Source organism: Neoarius graeffei, chromosome 13, assembly GCF_027579695.1.
Source record: "Neoarius graeffei isolate fNeoGra1 chromosome 13, fNeoGra1.pri, whole genome shotgun sequence".
Taxonomy (NCBI): domain Eukaryota; kingdom Metazoa; phylum Chordata; class Actinopteri; order Siluriformes; family Ariidae; genus Neoarius; species Neoarius graeffei.
Genome location: NC_083581.1, coordinates 34454445 through 34469849, shown reverse-complemented (window position 1 = coordinate 34469849; position 15405 = coordinate 34454445). Strand labels below are relative to the sequence as shown.

The window sequence follows — 15405 nt, the reverse complement described above, 5'->3', positions numbered from 1 at the left end:
TGCCAGAGAAATCCAATCCTACATGCACACAAGGAAATCGAGCTATTGTGTGAGGTACATTGTGCACCCGAGCCACAGGTGGCGCTACATGCCCCATCGTGTTGGTACACTTCTGGTTGTCGTCATGAAGAAGAGCTATTCAAGAGTGTAAACAAAGTTATCAGTTCCGTGTTCTCCATTGCGCGTTTTTCTCCCGTCCATGAATTTTAATATATTCAACTCCTTAAAGGAACAGTCCACCGTACTTCCATAATGAAATATGTTGTTCTCTGAATTGAGACGAGCTGATCCGTACCTCTCCGAGCTTTGCGCGACCTCCCAGTCAGTCAGACGCGCTGTTACTCCTGTTAGCAATGTAGCTAGGCTCAGCATGGCCAATGGTATTTTTGGAGCTGTAGTTAGATGCGACCAAACTCTTCCGCGTTTTTCCTGTTTACATAGGTTTATATGACCAGTGATATGAAACAAGTTCAGTTACATAAATTGAAACGTGGCGATTTTCTATGCTATGGAAAGTCCGCACTATAATGACAGGCGTACTAACACCTTCTGCGCGCTTCGGCAGCGCATTGATACCTTCACTCCTGAGTGTGGACTTTCCATAGCATAGAAAATCGCCACGTTTCAATTTGTGTAACTGAACTTTGTTTCATGTCACTGGTCATATAAACCTATGTAAACAGGAAAAACGTGGAAGAGTTTGGTCGCATCTAACTACAGCCCCAAAAAATACCATTGGCCATGCTGAGCCTAGCTACATTGCTAACAGGAGTGACAGCGCGTCTGACTGACTGGGAGGTCGCGCAAAGCTCGGAGAGGTACGGAGCAGCTCGTCTCAATTCAGAGAAGAACATATTTCATTATGGAAGTACAGTGGACTGTTCCTTTAAGCTGAATGAGCATGAACTCTGTCTCCTCATTGCTCCAGAAGTGCACGTTTCTGCTCGCCATTTTCTCTTCTTCATTTGTTCCTCCTGACCTCTTCTGCTGCTCGCTACTACTGTTGTCATGCCGACCGAGGCTGTCGTGTTTCCCGCTTGTAGTCTCGTCACTTCCGGAAGGGGCAGTGCTGAAGTAAGTAGCTCGACTACGTAGCTCGATAGGGTTTACATGCACTAAGTAGCTCGGCAGAAATCGCATAATCTAGGTCGTGTAGCTCGATTACGAGAAATCAAGTTCGGTTCAATTTCAGCCTAGCTAAGGTGTTTCCATGGCATTTAGAACTTCGATTTCAGTCGAGCAACGGCAGAAATTCGATTTTCTCTATGTGCATGTAAACGCACTGAGTGATGGGTAACGTGTGCGATTTACTGAGCAGTACGAGCAGAGAGATTTCAATGCGATCTGAAATCACGAGTTGGAGCATGTTCGTGTTGTACCAGTCCTTTCCACCAGAAGAATATTTAAGACCTGTGGGAAACACTGCACATTTTCTCATTCCTTGCTGTTTCTGTTGTTGTATCACATGTCGATTGGGCAACCGAACAATGCACCTGTTACTGTAGATGGTTGTCTGTTTGCGTGTCACTCGTAGCACGCTCTGTTATCGGGGGATATGATGGGCTGTTTATGAGTCAGGGAGGGAGTAGGCTTGGTTTGTTCATGCAACTGTACTGTGTGTATGTCATTTTGTGCTTTCCTGGCTGTTTGCGTTTAAGTGAAACTATCAAACATTCAATCAAACAATTTTCTTGCTGCTGATGATGACGTGTCTATTGATGATTCATATTGCTGTTGTTTTATCGTCCAGCCGTAGCAGTGGATACATCCACAAAAAATGCAAGTTGATTAAAAGAATTTTAATTTTGAACCAGTTCGCCATTTTGACAACACATGTCCAGTCAGTGGGAAAACACTGGGAGTGACATCATCGGAGTGAAACATTATACATACAGGACACTTTTTCCATGGAGTTAAACGTGTGTTTTATTCCCTTCTAGCGGGTTTCGTTCATTTGGTTCGATAGCATGCAATATTGTTAGCATATCGCTTATCCTACGTGTATTATGTCACTGTACCCAATGGAGAATGAGCGTTGAATATGGTTTACGATATCACGTGGTTGTCAAGACAACCTGACGTCACACGTCAGAGCGGATGCGAATATTCAATACGAGTTTTCTGTTGCGCAGAAGTATTTCTTTGTTCGCTGGGAAAGAGAAAGATGTGCTAAACATCCGAAAGGCTACCAAAACATCGTCATGTGTTCTTCACGCATATTTACAAGAGAAGAACATACCAATGGACATTGAAAAACTGGGAGTGTGTGTATGTATAATAATAATAATAATAATAATATTGGCTGGCTTTTTTTTGTGGTATATCAGATATATTCCATTCAGCTAGCATGATACTGAACTCATCTTGGACTCGTTCAGTATCATTTTAGCTGAATGGAATAAATCTGATGTACCACAAAAAAGCCAGCCAATATTATTTAAATGTGTCACTCAGATCTGTGATGTATTTCGTATGAAAAATGCGAGTTTTTCAACACAAGATGATAAATTCATATCTTTAAGCCAACATGTAATTTCTTTTTATTATATCGACACATTCACAGGCAAAAATTACCCAAATTTATCCAAACAATTCATCGATTTCCTCATGAGTGATGTATATGTTATTTACCAGCTGGGATGTCTGTATCGTGAAATACTGTGACTGAGGTCTTGAAAGTACTGAGCGAGGCCCTCTGGGCCGAGGTCAGTGTTCAAGGCCGAGGTCACGGTATTTCACCATACGGACCGACCTTAAGCTGGTAAATAATATATTTTATTTTTTTCTTTACCAAATTCCAACAGAAAACGAGAGCGCCCGAAAGGGAAACCCGAGCCGAGCCGCCATTTTGAATCCTCATTCACGGCTGTAATGCAGATTGCTTCCTCCTCGGTATACAAGTGCACTTCCATGGCAGGAAAAAACTACATTTTGCCACCTATGTAGTCCCCTATTTATACAAAATTGAGTCATTCAGGATTCAGCCATGTTTTTGCTCGGCGTTAGCAACAGTTACAGGTTTTTAGCTTTCTCCTGAAATGTTTTCTTTTATTTCTTCTTCCTCAGGGTAGTAAAACTCGCTTTCACTGTGAACACTGTCGTTATCGCTATCCATGCTGTAAAATTAATGCTATTATGCTGAGAAATGTGAAAATCAATGTTGAGAAAAATTGCTACTATGTTTGTTGTTGCGAACGAGCGAGTCGCCAGAGATCCGTAACTGGGGTCCGTATTGTAGGATACGGACCCACTCGCCAGCCAATCAGAGCGCGGGATTTGACGGAAACCGCACTGCGAAAAAAAGAGATTTATGTCATGGTTTCGGTTCTCCATGTCTCAACTGTAGCTCGTATGAAAAATGCACGAGTGGTGTCTTTCCCAGTAAAACACTTGTGTCCGTATAATATAGTGCACTACGTTTCTACTCAACAACCACCAATATGAAAATCCCAAACGTCTGATCTAAAGCCCTGCGCACACGGGTGACTTCTCATCGCAAGCGTATTGCGATTTTAGGACGCAAGTTTTCCCTCTCAGGTAGCTGCGTGTGCGCGTTATCTGCAACCAGTGGGCGATTTGAGGAGGGGGATGCAAGTCACATGGAAATCACATGACTACTTCACGGGCGGGGATTGGCTTAGCCTTTGGAGGTGATCGCTTCATTATCACAAAGACGCACACGCGGCAATATCTCTGCAACAAGTCAGCAACCGGCTTTTTTTTTTTTGCAGAATATCAAGCATGTTTGATACCTGCGATCTGTCACAAGCAACAAAAACTCGCCATCACAAATATCTGCACACGAAGCAATTTTTCGCTTGCGTCAAAGTTGCACGACCAAGCGACGGAAAATCGCCCGTGTGCGCCAGGCTTTAGTATTTTGCGTCAGCAGTCGTGGCAGAAAATACAATGACTGGTGTTTAGTAGCATGTTATCTGAGGCTACGTTTACACTAGACCGTATCTGTCTCGTTTTCTTCGCGGATGCACTGTCCGTTTACATTAACCCCCCTGAAAAAGCGGGGAAACGGGAATCCGCCAGCGTCCACGTATTCAATCCAGATCGTGTCAGCTCCGGTGCTGTGTAAACATTGAGAATACGCGAATACGCTGTGCTGAGCTCTAGCTGGCGGCTCATTGGACAACGTCACTGTGACATCCACCTTCCTGATTCGCTGGCGTTGGTCATGTGACGCGACTGCTGAAAAACGGCGCAGACTTCCGCCTTGTATCACCTTTCATTAAAGAGTATAAAAGTATGAAAATACTGCAAATACTGATGCAAATACTGCCCATTGTGTAGTTGTGATTGTCTTTAGGCTTGCCATCCTTCCACTTGCAAGTAATAAGTGATATGCGCTGGGATCACACACACAGCGGCTCAGTCCCGAATCGTGGCTTGTTCACTTCACTCGCGCGCTCTGTGAGCTGCGCAGGGCCGGAGTGCGCACCCTCCAGAGGGCACTCGCTGTTCAGGGCGGAGTGATTTGGAGCGCAGGATGCCTGCGGAGCCGAGCGTATCTGCGTATTGGTGTTGCTGTGTGCACGGCTAACGGTTTTAGTGTAAACGCGAATCGTTTTAAGAACGTTAATCTGATGATCCGCTGATTCGACGTAATGTAAACGTAGCCTCAGCCTGTCGGCACATTTCGCCATGTTTGAGGTCCGTGGTGATGGTGATTGTCATGAGTCATTATGTTGATTGCAGAAAGACGGCTCCATCATCCAGATGGCTCGTTTGTCTCTGTGCGTGTGTGCTGTGTGAACTCCTCACCCCTGTTTCTTCTGTTTCCTCTGTGCGTGCAGTACAGCGCCGTGGACACCAACCCGCTCTCCATCTACGTCATGCACCCCTTCTGGAACTCCATGGTGAAGGTGAGACGGTCACGTTGCATCACACGGTCATCACTTCCACCATGACGAAGAAATGTTTGAGCTAATTGTTTCCCTTGAAGTTTTTCCATAGACCTCATGGTTCATATTTCCGAATAGGAATTCAATTAAAGTTGGCATTTAGGAAAACCAAGAAGAACTTAAGGGGATAATTTTCTCCCAAAGCACTCGTACTGTATAAACACGCTATAACTGTAAATCACTGGGACGACTTCTGTATCCAGTGGCAGGTTTTTTTTTTTATTTACACGTCTACTTTGTGATGTATAACAATGGTCATTTTAAGAACAGAGTTTACACACTGCAGGGGTCGACTTGTCGGGGTTTTTTTTTTTTTTTTCCCCTTCCCCCTCTGCCTGCTAATTTTTTAGGATTCTGATTAGCAGCATTAATATCTCCGCACACTGTTCCTTCTGTTGATTAAGGAGATGCAACTTTAATGAGTTTTCCACTTCGATCTTCTTACGATTACAAAAGAGACCACACCCCATACACTAACAACAATCTGTCTCACTCTCTCTTTTGTATCATTTTTCTCGCTGTCTTTCTCTCACACACACAGATCTTGCCCACATGGCTGGCCCCCAACCTCATCACCTTCACTGGGTTCATGTTTCTGGTGCTCAACTTTGCCATTTTATCCTTCTACGACTTTGACTTCTACGCTTCAGGTGAGTGTGTGCGTGTGTGTGAGAGATGGTGATGAACTGTTGGTTGTAATGACAAGTTATCAGGTGCAAAGTCCTCTCTCTCTCTCTCTCTCTCTCTCTCTCAATCAATCAATCTTCCACTCATCGTTTTTGAATGCTGAGGCATGCATTTTCCTCCCTCTCTCTCTACTTTCACTTTCTTATCTGTTTCACGTTTTCTTTTTCAACTCTCTTGTTTTGAGTAGCTGAGACGTGTCTACCTGTAGCAACTGGGCTAAAGTGTAACTTCCTATGAGTCAGCATCTGCTTATTAACATAAACACAACACCGCAAAACATCCAGCACACCCTGAACTGTCCCGCTTTAATTACACAAGTCAATAGTTAACTGAACATGTGTTTTTTTTTTTTTTTTTTTTTTTTTAAGCTGCGGGTCATTCACACGTGCCAAGTTGGGTTTGGATAGCTGCAGGCCTCTTCAACTTTCTGGCGTACACCCTAGGTAAGTGTGTGTGTGTACCAAAGTAAGGCTTTTGATAATCTTTCCAAATAGCAACAGACTTGTGAAGGGTGTGTGTGTGTAGATGGTGTTGATGGGAAGCAGGCTCGCAGGACGAACTCGAGCACTCCCCTGGGCGAGTTGTTTGACCACGGCTTGGACAGCTGGGCGTGTGTGTTCTTCGTGAGCTCCATGTACTCTGTGTTCGGGCGTGGTGAGAGCGGGGTCAGTGTCTTCACACTCTACGGCCTGCTCTGGGTCGTCCTCTTCTCTTTCATCCTCTCACACTGGGAGAAATACAACACCGGCGTGCTGTTCCTGCCCTGGGGCTACGACATCAGCCAAGTGGTAAGAGATTATCACCTACAGCAAACACGCACAGAAAAACAAATTAAATATTTCCACTGAGTGGGCATTCACAGGTGTGCAGGCTCGGGGGTAGAGGAGTCAGTGATTTGGGCAGATTTACGAGGAGCTGGCTGGTTACACGATGCAGAAGTGTTCTGATACGAATCACTGAGGAGATCATCTTTGTGCATCTCTGATGTAATTACCAGATAGGAGCACCAGATGTGATTACCTGATGTGAATCGCTAACAGGATTCCCTGATATGAATCACTAACATGATTTCCCTAATGAGACTCCTTGACGTGAGGCCCCCCCCCCCGATGTGAGGGCACCTGACGTGAGCCCCCCCGATGTGAGCCCCGCTGACGTGAGCCCTCCTGACTAGGGGTGGGTATTGCCAAGGACCTCACGATACGATATGCATCACGATACTTGAGTCACGATATTGCGATATCAGAATTTTGCGATATATTGCGATATTCTACATAGTTCACTGAAAAATGTAAACTGCATTATGCATCTTAAAATCTGAGTTGTATGTACATCAGATGATAGTGATAATTCATGGGACAAACTGAGTCAAAACAATGTAATTCAAATTATCCATGCCATTTTATTGTAACTATACAACCGCAAGTTACAACATATTTGCAGGAACAACACACTGTCTGAAACACATTGAAAAGTGCAGTGGGCATCTTAGTCTCCCTGAGCACAATTATGAAACAAAGTGCAGTGTGGGTCAGTGTCCACACACTGAAACTGAACTGAAACCTCAGTGAATCACGTTTCTTCTGAACTTTGAGTAAATACTCAAAATAAAATGCAGTGTCTCACACACACTAAAATTGAAAATGCAAAATAAAGTGCAGCTTCTTGCCTTTGGCCTTAAATGACAAAATTAAGTTCACAGTTACAGTAAGTCACACATCACTGAAGTAGACGGGAGGACTTTGGCGCTGTCCAGTGTAGTTTGCTTCGGGTCGGGTTTCGGTGGCTCCGGCTGAGCTAATATGTCGGGGTGGTGTCGTGCTAAGTAAGTTCGCAAGTTTGTTGTGTTACCTGAATATCTAATTGGAGCGAAACAGGTTTTGCAAAGTGTGTACTCTTTGTCCAGCTCACTGTTGTTTTTTTTGTTTTTTGTTTTTTTCTCCTTTCCTTTGGAATCCAAAGTGCCTCCAAACATCTGCCTTAAAGTTCGGCGGCGTTTCTAGGTTTACGTTAACAGCCATGCTTGCTTGTTTTTTTTCCTCACTGCAACCACCGGGGGAAAAAAGAGAAGACGAAGAGTGCCTTGCAGTGAGGTAGCGGCACAGCGACACCTTGCGGAGCGGAGGTGCGGAAGTCGTACTGGATTTACAACCCGTCTGAAACATGATTTATTATTTGAAAAAATATCGATATTCAAATTTTGAGTATCGATATTGAATCGGAAGACAAAGTATCGCGATATATCGCCGTCTCGATATTTTTGCCCGCCCCTACTCCTGACGTCAATCCCCTGACGTGAGGTCACTGACGTGAGCCCCCCTGACGTCAATCCCCTGGCGTGAGCCCCCTGGCGTGAGTCACTGATGTCAATCCCCTGGCGTGAGCCCCCCTGACGTGAGGTCGCTGACGTGAGCCCCCCTGACGTCAATCCCCTGGCGTGAGCCCCCCTGGCGTAATTATTGGATTATATTATATGATATAATTAAGTAGTAAATAAAGCTGTAATATTACTTAAATGCTTATGCTATATTGAACCCGAGCATTTTGTTTCCTTTCTCTTACTTTTTTTCTTTTTCTCACCCTCTCTTTCTCATTCATCTTTTTTTTTTCTTTTTTTACTCTGTCATTCAGACAATCTCTATCGTGTACATCATCACAGCCGTGGTTGGCGTGGAGACGTGGTACAAACCACTGATCTGGAACATTCTCTATAGAGACCTCTTCATCGTCATGATCCTGGGTGAGAGATTCGCACTCACATCGGTTTCTGTTCACCACGACGCAACACATTGCCTTGCTGTCAAAATAAGTGGAAGAAAAGGAGGATGATACTCACTGCAACTAATTTGTGACATTCAAGCAGCACACAAACTCTGGGCAGTTTTGTATTTTAGGAATTCATTTTGATGTCAGATTAATGCTTCTTAATTTCATCAAATAAAGCCTTATCAGGCTTGGTTGTAAACTGATACCGCCATCTCTTATCGCTGCAACGCCCCACTGTTGCCTGTTTAAAGCAGATACGCAGAGCCTTTATTTTTAAATAAATCCCTGAGTGGATAGTGTCTCCGTCCTTGACTCTTGTATGCTGCATAAATGGGAATAAAAAATGTATATTTTTGAGAGTTAAACTCGACCGCAAAGTTGGTATTCGAGCTGCCCCGCTGAGCCAGCCCGCCCTGAGTGCGTGACGTCACAGTAGGAACCGGTTTTAAGGCCGAGGCCTTTGACAGCTATAGACCAAAGTCATATAAATAAAAATTTATGGTGAAAGTAAGAAATACCGCCACCGACTTGCTCAACTAAGACTGATTTGACTTCACTGATTGTGGGTTGACTCTCATTAAAACAGGATAGCTGTTATAACTTATGCAGCATACATGTACATGCATGCATTTTCACTGATAAAACATAAAAGGCTCATTAAATAATCAGATGAACTGAGACGATCACATTCTGAAGCAAATTAAATAATCTTATACCGGTAACTTAAACACACAATACAAGTTACATGTATTAATCTAAATGCAGGTAAACAACAAGTGTTGTTTTTTGTTGTTTTGTATCCAAATGAGAGTCGGAGCTTACCCGTCTGTGTTCTCGCTTCTTGAAGGCCAACCTTGTGGCCAATTGTTTTTGAAACAATCTGACTTTCAGTTGTTCGTTCAGTTCTCCGTTCATTCACTTCTTCCACGTAAGGACGAGATGGCAGCGATATCCAGTTTAGAAATCAGACGGCTGCTCCACTCGTTCTCCATTTTCTCCATACAGAATACTCCGCCATTACTGCTCAGCTCAGGCAATTACTGGAACCGGGGATGGGACTTCACTGGTTTTAGCAACAACTGTGGGAAGGTCACTGCCCAAGCGATATGTCCCGTTCCGTTCCGTCCTGGGTTTTGCCAACAATCCTCGGCTCACGCTCCGGGAGAACTGGTGCAACTGACCTCGCTTTCCTTTAAATAAATAAATTCCTTTTCTTGTAGTTTTATTTAATTGTTGGTACTGCACCCTCTTTCAATACGGGCTTATAGCCAACGCTTCTCAACAGATCAGAGGTCTCGTACAAGTCTTCAGTAAAATGTGCAGAGCAGAGGAGAGACCACTTCGTAGGCGCCCAATGTGCCCGTGAACTTCTCGCAAAACGCGTCCAAATCTTTGCAGTTTGAACATTCTTGGGCCTTGAATGCAACGTAAATCCACCTTCTGTCGTGACATGGCGATAAATTAGCTCAAAATGGAGGATCGGAGTTGCAGTCAGTTCTGTGTTTTAGTATAGCGGAAATGGCGATGAGACCGATAGACTTCCTGCGGTGACGTTACGGACGTCAAGGTCATTCGCTCAGACCGCTACCTATATAAATCACTTTAATCATAAAAATTACTATATTAGGCGGCACGGTGGTGTAGTGGTTAGCGCTGTCGCCTCACAGCAAGAAGGTCCGGGTTCGAGCCCTGTGGCCGGCGAGGGCCTTTCTGTGTGGAGTTTGCATGTTCTCCCCGTGTCTGTGTGGGTTTCCTCCGGGTGCTCCGGTTTCCCCCACAGTCCAAAGACATGCAGGTTAGGTTAACTGGTGACTCTAAATTGACCGTAGGTGTGAATGTGAGTGTGAATGGTTGTCTGTGTCTATGTGTCAGCCCTGTGATGACCTGGCGACTTGTCCAGGGTGTACCCCGCCTTTCGCCCGTAGTCAGCTGGGATAGGCTCCAGCTTGCCTGCGATCCTGTAGAACAGGATAAAGCGGCTAGAGATAATGAGATGAGATTACTATATTAGATTTATTGTTAATGCTTAAAACTGTTCCTGTGCTATTCTTGAGGTCTCAAGGCATTTATAAACGGAAATGAGGCCATGGCTCTGCGTATCTCCTTTAAGCTTTTTTTTTTTTTTTTAAACACAACTCCACTTTATTCAGATCTCACTGGTTTTGGTAGTAAACCCTACTTGTTCAGGAGTTATGGTTTTACTCTAAGGGCTTGCTGAGTGACAGAGCTTTATAAAGTCTCTTTATAACATCTCTCTTGTCTGCCTTACAGGATGTTTGTTTGCTGTAACGTTACCGATGAGCCTTTACAACATCTTCAAGTAAGTGTAGTGCCTTTGAATTTGTTTTTGGATTGTCAGTAATATAAAATAGCATTTTGTTTGCAGGTTGTTGTATTAAACTTCCATGGGACCGTAAGTAAGAAATGTGTTGTGGTGTTCTAGGAAGGTCATCAGTGATGGGGTGGTGTGATGTGACCCAGTCAAAATATCTTTTTGGGTGTTGTTTGTATGCCTGTTGTGTAAGTCAGAGTGTTTACAGAGACTGATGATGGTTTTGTGCAGGGCGTATCGCAGTAACACACTGAAGCACAGCTCTGTGTATGAGGCCCTCCTGCCCTTCTTCTCACCCACGATCCTCTTCATCCTCTCCACACTGTGGGTCATCCGGTCTCCCAGCAACATCCTAGAACTGCAGCCCCGAATCTTCTGCATGATGGTGGGAACAGCTTTCGCCAACGTTACTGTGAGTACACACACCCCCCCCCCCCCCCCCCCCCCCCCCGCACGTGCGCACACACAGCATTGTGTTCTCTAGTGTGCATAAAGATGTCATATAGACAAGGGGCCTCTTGTGTTGTGCGTTTGCAACTTTCTCCTTCTCTCACTCTGTGTCGCTCTCTCTCTATGTGTGTGTCTCTGTCTGTCTATCTGTTGCTATCTCTCTCTACCCCACCTGTCCTCTGTCTGTCTCTCTCTCTCTCTCTCTCTCTCTCTCTGTCTGTCTGTATCTGTCTCAGTTGCTCTCTGGGTCTTCTTTCTTTCTTTCTTTCTTTCTTTCTTTCTTTCTTTCTTTCTTTCTCTCTCCATCCATGCATCTTCTCTATGTCTCGGACCCTGTCTGTGTGCGTCTCTGTCTCTCTCTGTTTGTCTGTCTGTATCTGTCTCAGTCTCTACTGCTCTCTGGGTCTCGTGTGTGTGTCTCTCTCTCTCTCTCTCTCTCTCTCTCTCTCTCTCTCTCTCTCTCTCCACCCATCTATCTTCTCTGTTTCGAACCTTGTCTGTGTGCGTCTCTGTCAGTGTATCCTCTCTCTCTCTCTCTCTCTCTGTATCTGTATCTGTCTCAGTCTCTACTGCTCTCTGGGTCCCGTGTGTGTCTCTCTCTCTCTCTCTCTCTCTCTCTCTCTATCTGTCTCAGTCTCTACTGCTCTCTGGGTCTCGTGGGTCTCTCTCTCTCTCTCTCTCTCTCTCTCCACCCATCTATCTTTGTTTCGAACCTTGTCTGTGTGCGTCTCTGTCAGTGTATCCTCTCTCTCTCTCTCTCTCTCTGTGTTTTTCTGTATCTGTCTCAGTCTCTACTGCTCTCTGGGTCTTGTGTGTGTCTGTCTCTCTCTCCCTCCCTCCCTCCCTCCCTCCCTCCACCCATCCATCTTCTCTATGTCTCTGACCTGGTCTGTGTGCGTCTCTCTCTCTCTCTCTCTCTCTCTCGGTTTGTCTGTATCTGTCTCAGTCTCTGGTGCTCTCTGGGTCTTGTGTCTCTCTCATCCGTCTTCTCTATGTCTCTGACCCTGTATGTGTGTGTCTGTCAGTGAATCTCTCTCTCTCTCTCTGTTTATCTGTATCTGTCTCAGTCTTTCCTGCTCTCTGGGTTTTGTGTCTGTCTGTCTGTCTCTCTCTCTCTCTCTCTGTCCCCACCCATCTGTCTTCTCTATGTCTCTGAACCTGTCTGTGTGCGTCTCTGTCGGTGTATCACCTCTTTCTCTCTGTCTCTCGCTGTCGGTCTCTCTCCCTCTCTCTGTCTGTCTCTACTAGTCTCCCTCTCACAGTTTCTGTCTTTGCTTCTGCACTGTAAAACGTTTCCCCTCCTAACAGGTGCTGTGACACAGTGACGTGATCACTGTTTGTACTGTAGTCTGTTTGTTTTCGTAACCAGGAAATTAGACCGCATGCTTTAACACTTAGGCTTCCAGCCAGAAATACACTTGTTGCTTTCGTAGGTTAAATCGGTTCAACTCCATTTTATCCCTGTCGTGCTTTTAACGAAGCACTTTACAGAAAGTCAGATGTAGATTTTACACTTGGAGTGAATAAGCCGGAACTGACGGCGACAAGGAAAAACTTGACAGGACAAACCAGACTCAGAAAGGACTAGTGGCTGAATCAACTGTGAATCGATTCTTAGGTGTGAATGAATCACTTGTGTGAATCTTTACATTAAAACAAGTGCATGGTGATAGACTAGGATTTAGATGTAGCACCTATTTCACTATATTAATTAAAAAAATCCTACAAAGTTGGATTCACTTAAATGGGGAGTTCAGATGAATCAAGTAAAATGAGTCCGTATTGAAGGTAAAATATTGTGTATACTCCAACTGACTGTGGAGTCTGCTTTAACTCTTATCTGTAATAAATACCAGGTAAACGCAGTGTCCGCTATATTTAATGAGACTTAAATATGGATTTATTTTTATGCCTCCGCCACCGTAAGGTGCAGGAGGCATTATGTTTTCGGGTTGTCCATCCATCCGTGCGTGCGTCCGTCCCGAAACCTTGTGAACGCGATATCTCAAAGGCTGATGAAAGGAATTTCACTAAACTTTCACCATTTGTGCGCTTTGGGACAAACATGAACTGATTAGATTTTGAGATCAAAAGGTCTAAGGTCAAGGTCACTGTGAGGTCAAATGTCTGTCCGAGAACCTTGTGAACACAATATCTCCAAGGCAGATGAAAGGAATTTCACCACACTTTCACCGTTTGTGCATTTGGGGACAAAGATAAACTGATTAGATTTTGAGGTCAAAAGGTCTAAGGTCAAGGTCAGTGTGAGGTCAAATGTCTGAAAACCTTGCGAACACAATATCTCCAAGGCTGATACAAGTAATTTCACCAGGTCAAGATTAGGCCAAATAATGAAAAAAAAAAAAAAAGTGTGTTTCCGGTAACCCGACCGACCGAGAATTTCGGCGGCGAAATTGCCAACCGTAAAGTTTTTATTACAAATTTCCCTCGATATTTTAGTGTAAGCGGCGTTAGTTTGTCAAAATTTTTTGTTTCAATGCATTCAAGTTGTGAAAGAAACAATAAAAAGTAAAATGTTTCGCCACTTCTATCAGCCCTCCTGCATAAACATGGAAGCGCACTTGTATACTGAAGGAGGAAGGCAAAACTGAGCCGAGTCGCCATTTTGAATCCTCATTCAAGGCTGTAATGCAAATTGCTTCCTCTTCAGTATACAAGTGCACTTCCATGGCAGGGAAAAACACTACATTTTGCCGCCTATGTAGTCCCCTATTTATACAAGTAGGAGTCATTCAGGATTCAGACATGTTTTTGCTTGGTGTTTTTGCTCGACCCAAGTTCTACAGTAGGCTAGGCCGTCTGCTAGCCTAGGACGTTATTTTCATGTTATTTCTTGATAAGGTGTTTTCACGTTATTACATGAAAATATCATGAAATAACGTGATAATTTCGTATCATGAAATTACGTGATGTTATGTTATTACATGATAAATATATTGTAAAAACGTGATAACTTTGTTAACAATATCTTTTCACGTAATTAATTGATTCTAAGCCAATTTTTTTGAGTGTGGCAGCAATACGCTTCCGTAGATCATAACTCGAACTCTCGCAATATTTTTTTTTATTCGTTTAAAGATTTAAAACACTTATTTTATGATGTGTGGTATAAAGGATTCTGTGCCAAAATACTATTTTGTAAGATGTTTACTTGTGTTAATTTTTTCGAACAAAATAAAAAAAAAAATTAAGGAAAAAAAAAACCTTTTTCCTACCTACCGACCTTATTTTAGTATTTCATGTTACCTGAGACTTTTTTTTTTTTGCCTTACTGTGAAGTCAAATGTCCATCCCCAAATCACAACTTAATAAGACGTGTAGTCTACCGGGCGGCGGCGTCCCCATTGACACTGTTGGCGTCGAGTTCTATCTAGTTTATTTTTTTTTTTAAATGTAACAAAATGTAGTGATTGTAGGAATGTGGTGAATGTTCCAGATCTTAAGAATCATTTGTCAGAATGAAAAAATGCACTGCTCTCAGAGTCAGTTTCTTTAACCCTGTCAATTTAAAAAGGATTAATGTGAGAAATGTGGCTCACCATCTCGTTCATTCGTTCTCATTAGCGTAGAGACTGAAAGAATGTTGCCACAGCTGTCTGTCATACTGTAATTCCCCATGATGCATTGCTTCTCCAATAACCTTGTGTTCATGTGTTCTCTGATATGCAGAAACATGTATAAATGTATTAGATGTACAAGGCTACAGTTGTGCTGATCTCTTGTCCCCCCCCCCCAGTGTAAGCTGATCGTGTGTCAGATGACTAACACACGCTGCCAGCCTCTGAGTTGGCTGTTGGTGCCGATGGTGTTGGTGATACTGCTGGTGATCTCTGGCGTGGTGCAGCAGAGTGAGATGGTGCTGTTGTACATTTGGACAGCTGTGGTCATCCTCACACACATACACTATGGAGTTTCAGTGGTGCGTATATACACACACACACACGCGCGCGCGCGCTCTGCTTTTTCAATATTGTGCTAGCTGAACGAAATGTATCTGATATACCATGAAAAAAAGGCAGCCAATATTATTTAAATATACATAAACACTCTCTTCCAGTTTTTCGATGTCCATTGGTATGTTTTTTTTTTTTTTTCTCTTGTAAATATGCGTGAAGAATATATAATGAAGGTTTGGTAGCCTTTCAGGTGTTCAACGCGTCTTAAGTTTCAGTTTTCAGTTGATTTTATTTCGTGCTTAAACCGAGCACTGAATTAACCTCGTCTTCTCTCTTTCCC

At 43.7% G+C, this 15405-nt stretch overlaps 1 protein-coding gene across 2 annotated transcripts in view; it reads left to right on the top strand.

Annotated features, from left to right (window-relative positions):
• Nucleotides 1-15405, top strand: part of selenoi (selenoprotein I) — a 33564-nt gene that overhangs the window by 11585 nt on the left and 6574 nt on the right. For both annotated transcript variants that reach the window (XM_060937618.1, XM_060937619.1), the window contains exons 2-9: nt 4806-4874; nt 5455-5563; nt 5969-6043; nt 6126-6388; nt 8232-8340; nt 10638-10686; nt 10930-11110; nt 14906-15088. In XM_060937618.1, the coding sequence (XP_060793601.1) occupies nt 4806-4874; nt 5455-5563; nt 5969-6043; nt 6126-6388; nt 8232-8340; nt 10638-10686; nt 10930-11110; nt 14906-15088 (1038 nt within the window). The remainder of the gene's footprint in view (nt 1-4805; nt 4875-5454; nt 5564-5968; nt 6044-6125; nt 6389-8231; nt 8341-10637; nt 10687-10929; nt 11111-14905; nt 15089-15405) is intronic.